Source organism: Zootermopsis nevadensis, unplaced genomic scaffold (genome assembly GCF_977971745.1).
Source record: "Zootermopsis nevadensis isolate Lab colony 2312 unplaced genomic scaffold, Znev_1.0 Znev_ptg000011l, whole genome shotgun sequence".
NCBI lineage: Eukaryota > Metazoa > Arthropoda > Insecta > Blattodea > Termopsidae > Zootermopsis > Zootermopsis nevadensis.
The window spans coordinates 18036781-18053590 of NW_028259143.1; the positions used below are offsets into that span (position 1 = coordinate 18036781).

General features: G+C 41.3%; 1 protein-coding gene across 2 annotated transcripts in view; it reads right to left on the minus strand.

Moving 5' to 3' along the window:
* The window catches only part of LOC110831512 (puratrophin-1), a 370795-nt gene that overhangs the window by 344831 nt on the left and 9154 nt on the right, over window positions 1-16810 (minus strand). Inside the window, exon 1 of one of the 2 annotated variants that reach the window (XM_087347487.1) lies at window positions 2278-2703. The exons of the other annotated variant lie outside the window; for it this stretch is intronic. Coding sequence (XP_087203613.1) covers window positions 2278-2352 — 75 coding nt within the window. The 5' untranslated portion in view covers window positions 2353-2703. Of the gene's footprint in view, window positions 1-2277; window positions 2704-16810 lie in introns of those variants that run through there. 2 annotated transcript variants of the gene reach the window in all.

Consider the following 16810-nt stretch of genomic DNA (forward strand, 5'->3'; position numbering starts at 1 on the left):
CTTCATTTTCTTGTCCAAGAGAAACTTCAACGAACGAGGACATTTGGTTTCACATTGAAGTACCAGTTGAGAATCCTGGTATTTACAGTCATTTGAAGAAAGGGCGGGCTTCCTTAAAAGTGTCAGACAGCCCAACCAGACAATGTTTTGTTTATCTTTCATCTCTCAAAACATCTTCGGACTGGATGTCAAAACTCCAGTGGAAGACTCAATCTCGTAAGGTATTATTAATTTTAAATGCGTGGGGGCGAGATTTATGCCTTCAACACCTTTAATAAACAAATATTACGTGAATGGGTTCTGTTCCAACATTCAGTTTCTCCAGAAGAATACAGGGGCAATACTCTGAAACAGGCCACGGCCTGGCCCCTGACCAGCTATTACCTACCCGTCATCCGTCTCATCAGAAGCTACAAGCCTATACATGTATAACATCTGTCAACTTTGCAATCCGGGCGGCCCAGGGCGCACACGTAAAATCAGGCCACGACCGCTTCCTTCCATACTCTTTCAAATTTATCATTCGCTATTCATCTCATTCGACAGCGTATAATTTGAGCCACTGACAGCGTCCATTCAAATACATCACGCCTTTAATGAGACTTCTCTGTCGTCACCGAAACGTCTGATGAACACTCGTCGCCGAGAAACCGAAACGTCCATCGTCGTTTCAAAGAGGAAACCGCCGCCCGCCCCAGTCTCGAGCCACACAAACTCGACCACACCCTCACGTTCCTCCGTCTTTAACCCTCCCTGACTGTTCTAATGGGGCACTTTCTCATCGCCCTAGGAGGAGACAGCAATCTTCTACCAGATGACACGCCGGTTGTGGTTCGGCTGACAAAAGAATTAAATTACAGACTTCGTGAAAATGAATTTGTCGTGGTCCCTCCACGAATCCAGGTTAAAATCGTGATTCATGCAAAAAACAAACTTTCTGAAAACCGCAGATTCTAAAAGTAAATATAAATTTTAAACTGAAGAACCGAAGTCCTGCACGTCTGTTTACTGGGCTGACTTGATTACGAAAGATCTACCAAGCCAAGACGTTTGGGCGAGGTCCTGCACGTCCATAATTGCAACAAAACGAGCTAAGAACTCTTGGGATGCGCTGGTCCCAGTTTCAAGTTGCCTGACGTAAGATCATCCACCCAGCATTCAGAGTACATAAACAAACAGCATCAGTTGGAGGTGGGAACAAGTCGACGGCGAGCCACCTCTTCGGGTGCACGAACACGAAGCAGGGAATTACACTGCAGTAATGGATTCGTCAGGGCGTACACATTAACATCGACTCTCGAAACTCAAAGCAAACAGTCGTTAAAACACGCGACGAGAATTTTAACCAAAAAATCTCCTGCAAAGACATCCTACATGGACACGGAATTCAAAATCCAAATAGGCCTACCGCAGGGGTTTCCAGCCTTATCGGTGCCCAGGGCCACATTCGGCCTTGCTCGTCGAATAGCAGGCAGCAAGATAAAAAAATAAAACAATGAAGAGAATCTTCACGACAGTTTGACATTGTCACTGTTACTGTTTCACATATTAATTTCTGATACAAAATATATCGTGAGATTTTGGGTTTACGTGGTGGCAAGTGCGAGAATTACGACTTACTGTTTCCATCATCAAGGGCAATGGATGCCGCCCTGATGATGGAGGCAATAAGCACCTCCGAAGCGTCGGCCAACTTCTACTAGACTACACGGCGCAATATCCCATCTTAAAAATCAATCAACCGCGTATTTCACACAGCAATTGTTTGATTTCAGTTAGAGAAAATGGCTGCTTCTGGAATGTTGGACCATGACGTATGGTAGATACAGGATCATCCTGTTCGTCACGGAGGAGAGTATCCAGAACACTGCCGCTGCTACATCCCAGAAGACACCCATCATCATCTTCGTCTCCTAAAGAACCTCAAACCTCACCTTTCTCTTGTGATTTGCACGCAAATCTTGCAAGTCCTCAGAACAAAGCAACACCGTCAAATTCAACGCCATGAGAACCCGAAGTTTCATATATCAATTCTCCATCTGACGTTTATCATTACTCTGAAAAGAAACCCACATCGAAAGACGTCGCCATGTTGCCACGACATCAACAGACCATCGTTTATCACAAAGAGTGGCAAAATTGCACACGAAACATGTCGGCGGGTCGCGAGTACAGAACCCCTGACCTACAGTCAACTTGTACCCAAGGTCCACTGCTCAACATTTAAATGTAGCTTTCGTTGATCATGCTACTAATCACATTCAGATAATTACTTACCGGAACATGGCGCTGTATTCCCAGACGTATTTTCGAGTACTTCTTCATAAACACACGCCAAATTACGTAAGCCATATCTGGTGAGACGTATAAATAAAATGACCACACGACAGGCACTCAATATAAATAAGACTTGTCTGTTGAATAACAAACAGAGGAATGTTTGCTGCCGACAGTCGGTTGAGGTTATGACGCTCAAGTCACTGGGGCGCCTCAAATCAAACACTCAAAAGAGTACGCGAATTTCATTCCACCCTCACTAACGCCAGACACAAACCACGCACATATTAATGTACATCTTGCCACAACAGTTCACATCAGGTGTAGAAACCACATGCCAGAGTCACACATTAGGGCTTCTCCATTCACGGACTACATTTCTCACTCCGCGTGCCTTCGGAAACGGTGCACTACTGAGACTTGCCAGCGAGCGACAACCTTCGCTACTGGCAGCTCTCTCCTGCGGTTGGTCAGACAGAGCACGTGGGTACCGGCTTTCGGCCTCACACAACAACACACAGCGTCGAAACACTTTAACCCGCTGAGGGATTCTAGCGATTTGATATGAAATATCACACAAGGACTGTCCGACCACGACATGGAAGTCACAAGCAGTCTGATGTTCTCACGACGTAGAAGCTGTCGAAATCACTCTTCAGCCCTGAAGATGGAGGCAGTGTGTTCCCACGAAACCTGCAGGTCCATACGGTGAAACTACCCAGAACGACTAAAGATACGCGAAATAATGACAATAATTTGCATGTGTTGTTGAGAGGCGAGTAGTGACTAACTTATCGTCTTTCCTGGTACCCGGATGGTCATTACCGCATTGACAAAAGTCTGACTCTAGAGCCAATCCTGAGCCACTGAATTAAGTCCATAAGCTTAAAGTTTAGAACTGATCGAATGGCTCTAGGCAGATATCCCAGTTTTAGTAAATTAAGTAATTATATAGTGGAAAAATTGATCCATTCGATAAAACTTTGACGACGAAAATGTTGGCGCATTACACTAATTATTTCGGCCTCACAAGAATTCCGGAGAGAAGAAATGTAGCAAGCATTGCTCGAATTTAATTTTCTCTGAACTTCTTCGAGAAAGCAAGGTATATGACCTTTGCCTGGCGGTGCTAGCGATGTCACGAAAAACCTCAGTCTCGTCTGCGAACCAAACCCGGGACTTTCCGAATACGAAGCAAGAGTGCCAACCACTGGACCATCACATTCCGTGCGATCATGGAACAGAGAAGCAAATGCTAAGACATATTTTGTTATAAAAGTTGTATTAGAACGGAAAATAAATTAAGAAAAATGGTTTATCTTGAATTATGTGTGGAATCACAACCAGCCTCTGAAATATCGGTAAATATCTACCAGACTACATGGCACAACAACCCTGAGGACAGCCATCTTCAGACTCACCTCAAATCCTACAAGTTACCAACGTTACGAAGGAATGCATCGCCACATTTACCCTGAAGATGCAGGTAATACGTACCTCCACAGGATTGTGTTCCTCGGCATCACAACAGTAGAAAACATATCACATTTTCACTGCCGTGGTCTCAACTTATTACGAATCAACGACAATAATTCGCACTGCTTTCATTTCAAGAGATCGTTTGGCTGACATGTTGGCTTTCGAGTTGTGACCCGGTGGAGGACGCAGGCTCACAAAAGATTCTTCATTTTGTGTTCCTTTCTACTTGAGAAGCCAGACTGAAGACGTAGGGTGGCCTGAAGAAAGTGGTTAGACCACACACGAAGATCGGCTGACAGAATCAAGGGCACATTATGATTAATCAGTGTTAAGTGTGAAGCGCTTTCATTTTCCGCTGGAGTTTGCATTCCAACTGGTGAAGCTATTCCTCTCTTCATCAATAAACCTACGTCTTAATGTTTATTAAGAACACGCTTCTTAGTCAGAACTTCACTTGCGATGTGTGAAACCACGAGCATTTTTAAATGTTAAACACAGGCAACGCGGTGCTACTTAATATTATTCAAAATGTAAGTTTTCCCTACGGAATCTTCTTCAAACAGACTTTAATGAGGCAATAAAGTCTCTATTTTTATATAATACTAATTCCATTGAGCAGCGGCCTTAAGAAGCTGATGGCCTGCTAATTAAGTCAAGAAATTCTACCCCCAAGAACTTTATCTCTTTTCCAACAACCTGCCACCGGACCCTGCCTAAAGCCAGATGAATCCAGCATCCACACATCCTCAAGTCCTGTTTCCTGTCTTAATACAGGTCTCTCTCCATGCTACATGTTTCGACATTCTTGATTCAATCGCCATAATACTCTTATCGTGAAGAATACACATTATGAAGTTTTAATTGATCTGGATGCTGACAGACAAACTAGTGGAATAAATCAATTTAGCTGCCGGTAAGGCAGAGACCTGTTTTCACCCAGTGTTGGGGGATACTTTCTTAAGCCACGTCGTGTTGTTTAGACGCCGTGCACAAAAGAATTGCAGGGTTTGTAGGAAGCTCTGCGATTGAGGAAGACGTAACACTTCTAGACTTTCTCAATTTGAAGCTTTCGTATCAACAAACGCAGACTAAATTTAGATATCCGCCTCTTTAAACATGTGCTAGCCCCTTAGAACACGGTGTTACAAAGTACAGTTAACAAGGATTAAAGCAGTAACTTTAAATGATCTGGTGACATGTCGCTCACCTCATGTTAACATGCGGTCTGTGCAAGAAGTGTTTCGAATGAACGCGTAACGTCATCATAATCGTTTAATGGACTTCGATGAAAATGTTGATTTTGGTAGGTGTGGAGGCCCGCTGAGAGCTTTAAGGCGGAACAAATAACAGCCTGTATAGTTAAGACAAGGCCCTATTTTACATAAAACTCAATTTAAACTTTGTCAGTTTTTTCAAATAATCTTTTGGCACCACAAAATTTTCTCAATTTATCTCAAAAAACAAATGCAGATTGCATCTCTTTCCTGTCTTATTATTTTATTTAATCGAGGAAACACTTATCTGTGTGTAAAATTGTATCAAAATATGTGCGTGCAGCGATTTGTATGCGGAGTGACCACATGGGTCAGAATACCCTGTTTTCAAGTTAACATTGGCTGAAAATTATAAAAGTTCCAATTCGTACTCTAAAATATATTATAGCATGCGGATCAACTTAAAAGACATCAGTTTATCATCAAGAGCCCTAAAACATTTAATAAACATCAGTGCTGATGCACTAAAACCACAATATATCTTCATCATCACGGCGTAGAAAAGTGGATTATCGTTACCACATTTCACATTAGTGACATTTCCATCGCAAAATTTTATGTATGTGTGTAGTAGATTATCTGCAGGGCAAAGCACGCAAATAGCAGATAACGCATTTCGAAATACGTGTGCCCCAGTGTTGATATTATTTATTTACAAAACCTCTAATGCTCAACATAGTTTTCGATATTTGAGGTTAGGTTAGCAATAATAGTACATATATTCATAACACGTTAATTGTCTTCAAGACAAACGATGACAGGGAATTATTGAATGTCTTATTAATTTTATTTCATCGTGGTCCTTATGTTATTTGTTCTTGCTTCAAAATTTTCATCACGTTTTAATATCATCGAAGCCATATTTGTTCAGATGGCAGAATCAAAGATTCATGAGAAACTATTACGTCACTACAATCGTGATCCAACATGTTGGGGGGGGGGGGGGGGGGGTCGGCGCTGAATTTTCTAGACTTTTCCCTGTGTTTTCAAATTAAACACCAAATTTCGCGACTGGAAAAACTGGATAAAAATGTAAAACCGAGGAGTTTTAAATCTACGGTTGGTAGTAACACAATATAAGTTATTTCTGTAATGACATCCTAATAATATCGAGTTACTATTGGATATAAAATCAAAAATGCATAACAGAACTGTAATTATTTGGCATAAAACCCTTAAAACATTAAGGCCAATACCTGCATGCTCTGCGTGACACATCTAGCCCCTGCTGGGTGCTATCTTTGTCCTGTTATGTCACCCGTTCATGTCATGTTGCTGTCATAACAACGAGTGAACATGGTTTTAGCAACTGTTTTTGAAATAAGGCATAACGGCGCAATCTACCCGTATATGAACGAGTTTACACGGGCATTAAGAAAAAAGTGGTCAAGGCTTTTCGTGTTTCTCTTTACGAACTTTCTAAAATGGAGTACTGTAACACGTTTCATAAAGTTTATGACAAAATTTACGTTATCTACAAGGACCACGCATGAGTACCGAGGTAGAAAATCAAACTTACACAAGTTGATTTCCTAAAGCCTGTTTTAGCATAATATCGCAGTACACCATTTGGCCTGGAAAGAACTAGGTAATTTGTCATAGAAACTCTAGTCTAGATAGCGCGTAGCCTACTGGTATAGTACAAAGGTATAGTGAACAGTCCGATGATTTCCTGAAATATGTTTGGTAAATTTTAAAATGTTCTCATTACATCTCGCTTCAGCACTCATTTCTTAAGTTTCTATTACAAGACAAGGGACAAAAGAAATCGAGGAAGACAACTGAGGGATGGACCACAAAGCCGGACAGTGACGACGACTGTAAAAAAGACCTTTGTCTTGATAATGCACGATAAACATCATTACCAAAATTATAAATTAGTGATTAGTGATTTGTTTTCAGTTTCCGATGAAATGTCAGACAGGAAGCTGAGGCGATGAATGTGACTGAGAAACCAAGATCTTTATCTGCAGACCGTGGAGTTATGAAATTCCGAGATGATGTCCAGGCGAACTGTCATTACGCGATACCCACATGTATTCAGGTGAAGGTTAATCTCTGGGACTGTATAACCAATAAGTCCACACAGGATGTACATCGTCCTGGTTTAATATACGTTAGCAAAGTTGAGCTATTTTAAATTTGTGTTTTCGTACTCATGCTGAAGTCTGGATCAAGATCCTCAGCTCAGTTCGTGATCTGAATGCTGTCGGCATTCGGAATTTCTTTCCAGATTCTGCGACCCCACCCCCCGATATCGCTCTAGTGTAGGGAACTACCAAGGCACCATTGTCCATGTTGTTCTTGAACATTCTTCTTTCTCCTTCAAGGTGTCAAAGTTTGATCTGTTCCTTTCTTGGTATAACAAATACACCCCTGACGATGGACAGTGTCCAAAACTTATTTCTGTAGCCCTGATAATATACTCGCGAGGAGTGAACGAACTTTGTAACAAATGTGCAGTCTTAGCTGCAGATATCATCAACAAGTTTTGCCTTCCTTTTTTCACATTCTCGAATTTGCATTCAGCGACTGCGCAGAAACACTGACGCAGAGATGAAGTATCAGCATCAGCAGATGTGCGAGATCACTGCTCTCGGACGGAGGTTTTTTCTAGGGCGAACCCTTACTCGTATGAACTCACTAATAAAACTGCCTGTGGCGAACATCCTTGCAGCATTGTATCACCAGACTTCTAAATTTTCATTTCTAAAGCTGCCAATTCCCGACGAGCTTAGCAATTCCTTAAGGAGGAGGACGTATCGGCCTTGGTCTGCGCTGCTGTATAGGCGGCTTGTGGTCCCACGTCGGGAGCAGCCTGATGAAGCACACATCAGCTTCAGACACATTATTTACCACGACGCCAAGAGCAAAGAACAATGGTTGTTCTGGCGCCAAAAATTTAGAACATCAACTGACTTCATGGAGCAGAGATCTTCTTGAGAACCTGTTAGTCGCTCAGCTAGCCAACAAAAATCCCGTCCACGTTCGCTGTCGTATTCGCAAGGTCAGTCAGTAAACCGGACTGTGTCCTGAGGCAAATGTATCCGGTCCACATCCCCACGCTCCGGTCCGGTGGTTCCCAACCAGGGTTCCGCAAAACATCGTAGGGTTTCGGCGAGAAATCGTTGAATAAAAATTTTGAAATACCGCGAAATTTACAAATCGCGGGAATTTTTGTCCTGCAACTGGCAACACTGGAGTAATGTCTTGTCTGTCGACGAATAACTGCGAGTGTTTCTGTCAAAAAATTCGGCCAAGAATTCAACATTTGAACAAAAAGAAATAAGCCCATGTATCACACTGAAAGCAAACCTTGTATTGACTTCGGATGTGAACTTCATTTTGATGTTTAAGTAAACTTTACTTTGATTATATACTACGATACTTAAAAAAAGATTACATAATACAAAGGAGGTAGGAAAAATACTTCAATTCTTCTTCTTACAATATATAAAGCAGCTCTTTGCTAATAAAATTTATTGCCAGTAATTCAGCAGTAACCGAACTGCACTCCCCGCCATGAACTTTTTCTGGCCTGTAAACGTTTTCATGGTTAGGGGTTCCTCGGGATATGAAAATTTATTTTTGGGATTCCTCCACGGAGAAAATGTTTCGGAAACACTGCTCTAGTACTTTAAACTCCATTTAAAATTATTCTTCCATTTAAGAAAGAAAGTTTTTCAAATTTCCGGATTAAATCCCATGGAATGCAAAAATTTTAGAGAGAAAACTCTACAGGTAGGTCGTGCCATCTATGAGGTGGCTAGACCTCGGCTCCTCAGCGCGGAGGCCTGGGTTCGTGCCCAGTTTAGTCCACGTGGTTTTTGCGGTGGCCGAACTGGCTGCGAGTCCTTCCACCGTCCCCTTTCAACATCACTTCGCCGCGGCTCCAAATTCCCTCTTGTGTCATCTAGTGGATGCAAAACTGGCTCGTTGGGTCCAGCAATTTCACAGAGACGCAGCCTCACCCCATTGCATCAGCAGCAGTAACAACAATAAACTACTTCCTGAATCAACCGCTTGTTTAACAAAACATAACAGAGTTGTTAAATTTTTATTTAAAAAATGCGATAGAGAGCCTCAAAAATACGTTTACAGGATTCAGATCTTCTAAACCACGAGAGAAATTAAGAGGATAAAACTGTTTACGTCCCATAAAACAAAGCGTAGATTGTTAACAGCCACAAGATGATTAAAAGATTCATTCACAAGAAAACTAACTTCTGGGTGCGGACACAAAGCATAATAAAATCAGTAATATTACTTTCGCGTTCTTAAAACAAATTACAGTTGTCCCAAACACACGTCAGCAAGGAACAAAATCTGAATCGAAAGGTAAAAAAGATTTCTGTTCTCTGGGTTGTCGCGCCGCGTACTCTGGTAGTTCTGCCAGCAGGCAGCCATTTTTACACTTACCGCCTTGAAAACCTCAAATCCTACTTTAAAAAGGTGTAGGTATTCTTTGGAGAACACCGACATTTCAAATGTGTTCTTCACGCCACATTACGAATGTCATGGAGCTTGAGTAACCCCGCAGGAACCATGACTTCTGGTCATCCAGGTTGAATTCACCCGTACAATCCCAGGTCATGTGGGGTGACAACTCTGGCGAAAAACGCGATAGACAGACATGAACGGGACCATAAGTCTTTCATTCTCACGCTAAAGTCTGAAGAACACTTAAGAATAAAAAAGACGTCGAATTGGCCATAAAGTGTCTCAGATATTTACTAAACTATCAGTCGGAACGTTGAAGGGGAAAAGATGTTTATTTTAACCCCCCATGTTTCACAAAAAAATAACTGCTGAGTTTGTAACAATATTCTTAGCGCGATTCAAATATATATTTACAAGAAACGCTAAATAAACCACAATTGGGGAAAAAAGACGAAGAACTTTTTATTTCAACCGGCTGTTCCATAAAAAAAATTTACATCAGTCACAGGATTCCACAAAAGTAATGCCAATATAAATGTTAACATTCCACAACAGAAGTTACTGACAGCGTGTCTACAAAATATTTCTAACGAGACTGATCTTTCAAGACGCGAGTCATAGAAAATAAATCTCACAGTCTCTTGTCCGAAACAGAAATCGGAGTCCCAAAATCGAAAATCGAACGAGTAACATGGGTCAAATTCAGATTTCGTTTTGATGACATATTTGTGCATTACGTTGTACTGGAAAATGTTTGGAATAAATTATAGTCACAATACTTCGCAGTGCACAATTTATGACTTCATCTCCGTATCTGAACATGACATAACATGTAAACGCAAATGTCGAGAGTTTCGCATTTGATACTGGAAGGCATAAAACGGGGGAGGGGGGGAACCCCGAACCAAACTGATCACAATCTGTTCTGTAATCATATTTCAACGGGCCCCAAAACGTAAATTATTCTTGAGAACTAGAACTGAATCAAAGTTCCTCAGGAGAGGGACCGACTGTGGACTTCGTGTGAAGTAGGCTTAGGTAATATTTACATTTTGTATTCCGTAACAGGCATAACAGATTTTTTCTTTAAAGCGCAGAAGAAGATCATATGTTCTGGTAATTTCAGACACAGAAAGTAAATACAAACTTGTACAATTCTCCAGGACATCCAACTGACTGCATGCAACGTTCAATTACTGCTGTAATGAAAAAACAAACAAAAACTGAAATGCGTAGCAAGTAGTGCGTGCTTCGATATTGAGGGCTCACATACGACCTCTAGAACCCCACACCCGTGGACTACGAACCATCCACTGTCCAGGAAAACATGAAGGTCCAATAAAAGAGTGCGCTTACTTCGTTTAAGGAACAACTTGGACTGTATCAGTCCCTCAGTCACGACTAATAGCAAGGCTTGTTCTGGCGCTAGAATGAAGTTCTTCAGTCACAGGTCAAAGTAGATAAGAGCGGTTTCCAGTCCGAACAAAGGAAAAATGCATCTGACAAACAAATGCTGTCCTAAAATTGAAGCAGAGTGACGTAATGAGATAGTAATAAAAGAACGTTCTTGGAGGTCAACTTGTACATGAAATATCTACACGAATAGAAACAATAGAATGTTTCCTCGTGCCACGTCATACGTCTAGAGATACGAGTCATGTCAACAAGATGTCAGCCTTCAAGTTCGTTTTTCAAAAAGAATGCCTTGGAGACTGTCTTAACCACGACACGGCGAATAATTCAATATCTGAGTGAGTGTTACTGCCCCGGCCTGCTACCGTTCATTCTTTGAACACTTGTTTGTACAGACGAAACTTCGGAAGCGACGTTTCGTCCAGAACTGCGACGATCTACGCAAAAAAGCGAATTCATTCTATAATAAATTCTGACTGAAAAATAGAACCTCGGCAGAATCCAAAATTTCAGCACCGCTAACACAAAAGCCCGTCATTGGACATGATAATGAGCTGGTTGAATCAACTGATCATATACTTGAGTTTAATTTTTTTTAGGTCTGTAGTCGTCTTCCAAGTGGCTTCCCCATAAGATTTCGTTCATACGATCTTCCTGTGTCAGCCCAACGTAACCCAGAATAACAGAGTGTATGAAAATTGCCAGCTGGTTTGGGTTAATTACTAAGTCGGTCACTGATTATTATTTATTCCCCTTTTGGTTGAGACAGTTCAGAACTGTATTTGTGTTCTTGCACTTAATTTTCAAAACCTTATGATTGACTTACATTCTTTGCTGAGCAAGAGTCCGTCCTTCGCAACAAGAAACACACTAAAATATTAAATTATTACATTTCTATATTGAAGAAGGACATTCTTAATACTAGAATCGAAATTTTCCCCAAGGAAATCGAAAGGGAAAGCATCTTAAATTCCTTAGGTGAGAAATGTCGACCGTTTTCAGATTCATAACGAAAATTAAACAAGCATTTTAGGGTTTGAGAAGGATTGCTAATATCAGTGGCTCTACAGTCCTTGAAGGACCCTACATAAGTGAGGAATAAAGATTATACTTTAGATATTTTATTTGTGACAACATATTTGAAAATAGAAAATTATTCTGAAAGCCAGATAATCTGTTTCCCTGCAGATTTAATATTTAAAACATGTGGTAATCTTTTCAACCACTCGTTACACAACCGTGGACAAAAGGTGAAGGACAGAAGTGACGCAATCGACTCGTTATACCTACGCACACTCTTGTAATAGGTTTAGCAGTCCTCAGACTTAAGATGAAACCATGAGAACTCGGTGTGCTGTGTCGATGAAACATCATCGCTCGGAGTCTGTACGGACGTCTGTAACGCAAAAGGAACCAGTTGTCTCGAATCGACACAGACTCACAGAGGAGCATTTTTTTACTTCGTAACTGCTGAAAATTCTGTCCGAAATGGAACATTCCTTCACAGGAAATTTATCTTTTGTCGGAAACTTGTTCTGGATCCGGGAGTGTATAGTCAAAACTAATGTAATTCAGTGGCGTGGAAGCAAGGAAAACATTGCTTTCGTAATTGAGAAACGAAAAGAATTCATACATAAATAATTCAAGTTGAATAATAAGGACTATGAAAATAGTACCGCACGCCACTGTAACTGCATCTATGGTAGCAGAAACGGAACGTTTAACGCCGCTGAACCAAGGCCCGCCACTGGAAAGATCATGTCACACATCCATCGTCAGAGTCTACCACCCAGAGACACATTTTATCCTCACTTTATTCTTGGGTGTCCTAGTGATAACTTTTCAATACGTTTCCCCACCAAAACTCTATATGTATTCCTTGTATCCCCGTTCTAGATCAAAATTTCTTGTCCATAAGTTTTAACCACTCGAACAACATTGGTAGGGAGTAGTCTCCTAAAATATGTCCATCTTTTGTATTGCATTCTGCGCTGTAATCCCTAAAATGTAAGTGGGAAGGAATGCTTCTCTCACAAACTCGATTCTCGACAAAATTCGTGTAGAATAGGACAATTACGTCTACTGGAAAAGGGGACAAAGAAAGGAAGAAGGAGAAACAGACAGAGGGGAGAAAATAACACAAAGGTAACGATACTACACGGCGCAACAACCCAGAAGCATGAACACGTGTTTCACACGTGTAAAGAAACTTTTTCCCACGAGAAGAAATCTGCAGTTCGATCACTTTAAAGACCTGGAAACTGAGAAGGAAGAAAGGTTGTGAGGAAGGGAGGGTAAAGTGAGGAACTCCGTGAGGGGTTTTGAATTTTTAGATTTATCACAACACGCCAGTAATAATCATACCAACAAGAACACATAATGCCAATTCTCAGACGTATCCTGTGCAATTAGTTTCCATTAGAGTCACGGTGGTCTAGCGGTTAGAACGCTGGCCTTGTAATCCTGGGGTCTCGGGTTCGATTCCCGGCGGTGCCCGAATTTATAACTGTGTTGGGCAAGGCCGTGGTCTAGGCAACACGGAGTTTTCCTCCGTGGCATCCCAACGATTACTCCATTCACACACAGAAGAAGGCAATGGCAAACCACTTCTGGATCATCTGCCAAGAACGTATATGAACAGGTCCCAGTCCGAGAAAAGGATGGAAGGATCCTGTTCATATGGACCTGTAGTCAGACAGAACAATAAATAAAAAATTCCATTAATGATCAGACACGACCTACATTATCCATTTATGTCTACCATCCATTTGTGAGTGGTCATTATTTTCTTCAAATGTCTTCAACATTAACTTCAACTTTAAACTACAACAGTGTTTCCGGAGACCCAAACGCCACACAACACAGAGACACGGACGTTGTTAAAGCCAACACCAGCGTAGATAAGATGAATTAAGGAAGACTGAACATTTTGTTCATGTATTTACAGGCAACGTATTGTTAGAAAAAGGAAAGTCTGATGCAAATATATGTGATGATAAAGTTAATATGTGTGAGTGTGCGGAAAACAGTGCACTAGATTACAGACGCACGTAATAAAGAAAGTCTGGCTATAACAGAACAGCGTTTGCAAGTCATCTGTCGCCAGTTTCCTACATCTGAGTGAAATGCAGTAAAAACAAGCGAAAGTCAAACATTGTGTTTCCATACATCAAGAAACGCATCTAGAATTGTTAAAAGTGACGGAAGTACGGCGTATAGACTTAAGGAAGCAGCTCTTTGGCAAGAGATTCAGGCAGAATCGCAGATGGCGCTTGACAGGCTGACAAAGAAAGATTTCCAGGGATGCTTCCAGGCTTGGCAGCGGCGCTGGGATCGTTGTGTTCACTCCCAGGGGAACTACTTCGAGGGTGATGGATGAATTTAATACCTGAGATAAGTGTACGGGTTTTTATACGCGCAGCCTTGAAACTTTCCGATCGCACCTCGTAATTACTAATGTAACAAAGGTTGTAGGACCTAAGAGCGCGCCACCTAACGTTGAGGAACAGTGTTTAGCATTCCTTGCTTCGTACCTCGGAGGTTCCGGGCACAAATATCGGTCGGTGATTTTCCTCATCACCTTCAGACAAATGCAGTCGACGTTCATATTCTTACTAATTCAGTATTCACTAATTATCCAAAAATTAGACGCCTGTAATCTTAGCTATTGATAGCCTTCGTAGACATCGAAGGCGTTGCCCAATCTCTTGCTGTAGCTGACGTAACTTTACGACAGACGTAAGTCATACCACGTGTAAACGAAATACACGTGTTTAACGCCGCTCTAAGGGCGGACGTGGGCGTTCTAATCGTAGGCCTATACGCTCTTCCAGATTATTTCCGTGTTGTGGTCAATATTTTTAATCCTGTTCAAAGACTGTCGCTGCCTTGGTTAGTAAACAAAGACTCCACACGTTTTCCACTACTCTGGTCGAAACACGTTCTTCCCTAGCTGATAATGAGCTTTAGAAAGGCCAAATGAGGACTGGTAAAGTAGACATTCGGTATCTGCCCCACTCCGTACGTTCGTAAACTTTGAAGGATGTTTATGGAAGGGAAGAGATCACTTGGAGCATATGAAAACATAATATTAAAATGGGTGGGAGTGTGTGGATTGGGTTCATTTAGCTCAAGATAGAAATCAGTGGCGGGCTTTGATGACGACGGTAATGAATCTTTGTATTCCATAAAAGACAAAGAATTTTTTTGCCCGTAAGCAAATGTTAGCTTCTCAAGAAGGTTTCTGCTCCGTGTAGTTAGCTAATCAGTTAATCTTATGCCAGCATTAGTATCTACATGGCGGTTGCCCGATAAATTTATCTTGGTCTTTCAAATGACCTTTTTCCATCAAGATTTTCAGACATTTTCTAAGAAAAAATTGCCTCTCTTACGCGCATTATAGGCTTATTTCCAGTGGTCATAACAGTCGACTACTCTGCAGTTTCCTAGGTTGCAAACTAGCTATTCATGAGTGACATAAGGTCCTGAAAATTAGACTTAAATTGATTCGGAACGTCACACCCAGGTTTCAACTGTTACTCATAAATAAGGTGAGACTTAAAAAGCCAACGCCCAAACACTTCCTGAAGGTTCGATAAAAACAGCGGGTATGAACGGGCTCAGAGCTGGGCGGAATCACACTGACCTGTTAACTGATATTCAATCAGGGGGCAAGACGAAATTAGTGTACAAGTCACGCCAAGTGCTACAGCGGGGCTGGCCTTGTACTATTATCTGAATCAGATCCAGAAGGAAGCTGTATCAGATGTGAGAAACGGTTATTATGAAAGGTGCCTGAAGGTTTTAATCATTATCATCTACACAAACGAGTGAGCTGGTCTTATTTACCCATATTTAATATCATAAAAACGAACTGAAACGTGGCACAGATAGACAAATTGCCTTCACTACCGGCAATCAGCAGCTGCTTTTAAAAACTCGTTCATGTAGTCTTATTACGAGCGTACCCTCTCTCACCTACAAATTTCGGACACTGCCCCACTAAGTGAGGAGTACAGCCCGGATGCATAAGTCAGCTTCAGGGACACTCCCGTGTTTAATGTCAGGTTCTGAAGGGTGACCGTCACTTGGGCGATTTATGAACTCGTGTGTCACACAGCTTATAAGAGCCATGGGACTTCACATTCCACACAAACTAATGGCAAAAATGATAAACAACAAGTTTATGGTATCATAATTTATTGTAAGTTTCGCTTGAATAAATAATTCGTAGCTAAGTCATGATCGAACAACGGATTCCCGCTTACAAGACATCGAGTCGCCATTTTCAGTCTCGTATACAGAATAACAAATACGAGTCTGTACAGTCTCATACGAAACCTGACACGTGAAAGTAACACACACGCACACATAAACATAAATTCTTTTTCTGTTCTTGGGACAAAGGAGGAAAACAATACTTATATATTTTGTATCAAACTACAGTCAAGAAGCTTTAACTTAGCTGAAACCAGCTTGACATTCGCGTGATTTTGAACGAGAGCTTACAATTAATAACACAATTTTAGCAAGTGTCAGAGTAACTTATATTTGAGGTTATGTTCAAACAATCGCTGGCGATACATGCAGCTATCATCCTCTTGTCTGAATCTCTGCTTTGTGTACACTTTTATGTCGGCCCTGGGAATCAGGACGTAAGTGTCTCGCGCGCTAACATTGTATTTCTCCTTGTCAGTCACCGGAAGTGCATTTCTCCACATTAGCTACATATAGGTGGCAATAGAGACCACTTATAAACATGGCAAAGCCTTTTACTACTGTTGAACCATATGTAGAAGTTGATATATAATTGTGTAATTAGCACGCATCTAACGTAATAACGCACCTGGTTCACAAATTAACGTGGCCATCTCATGCGATCACACAATTGAACGATACACAAAATGAGGACTGGCTCGAATCTTTGT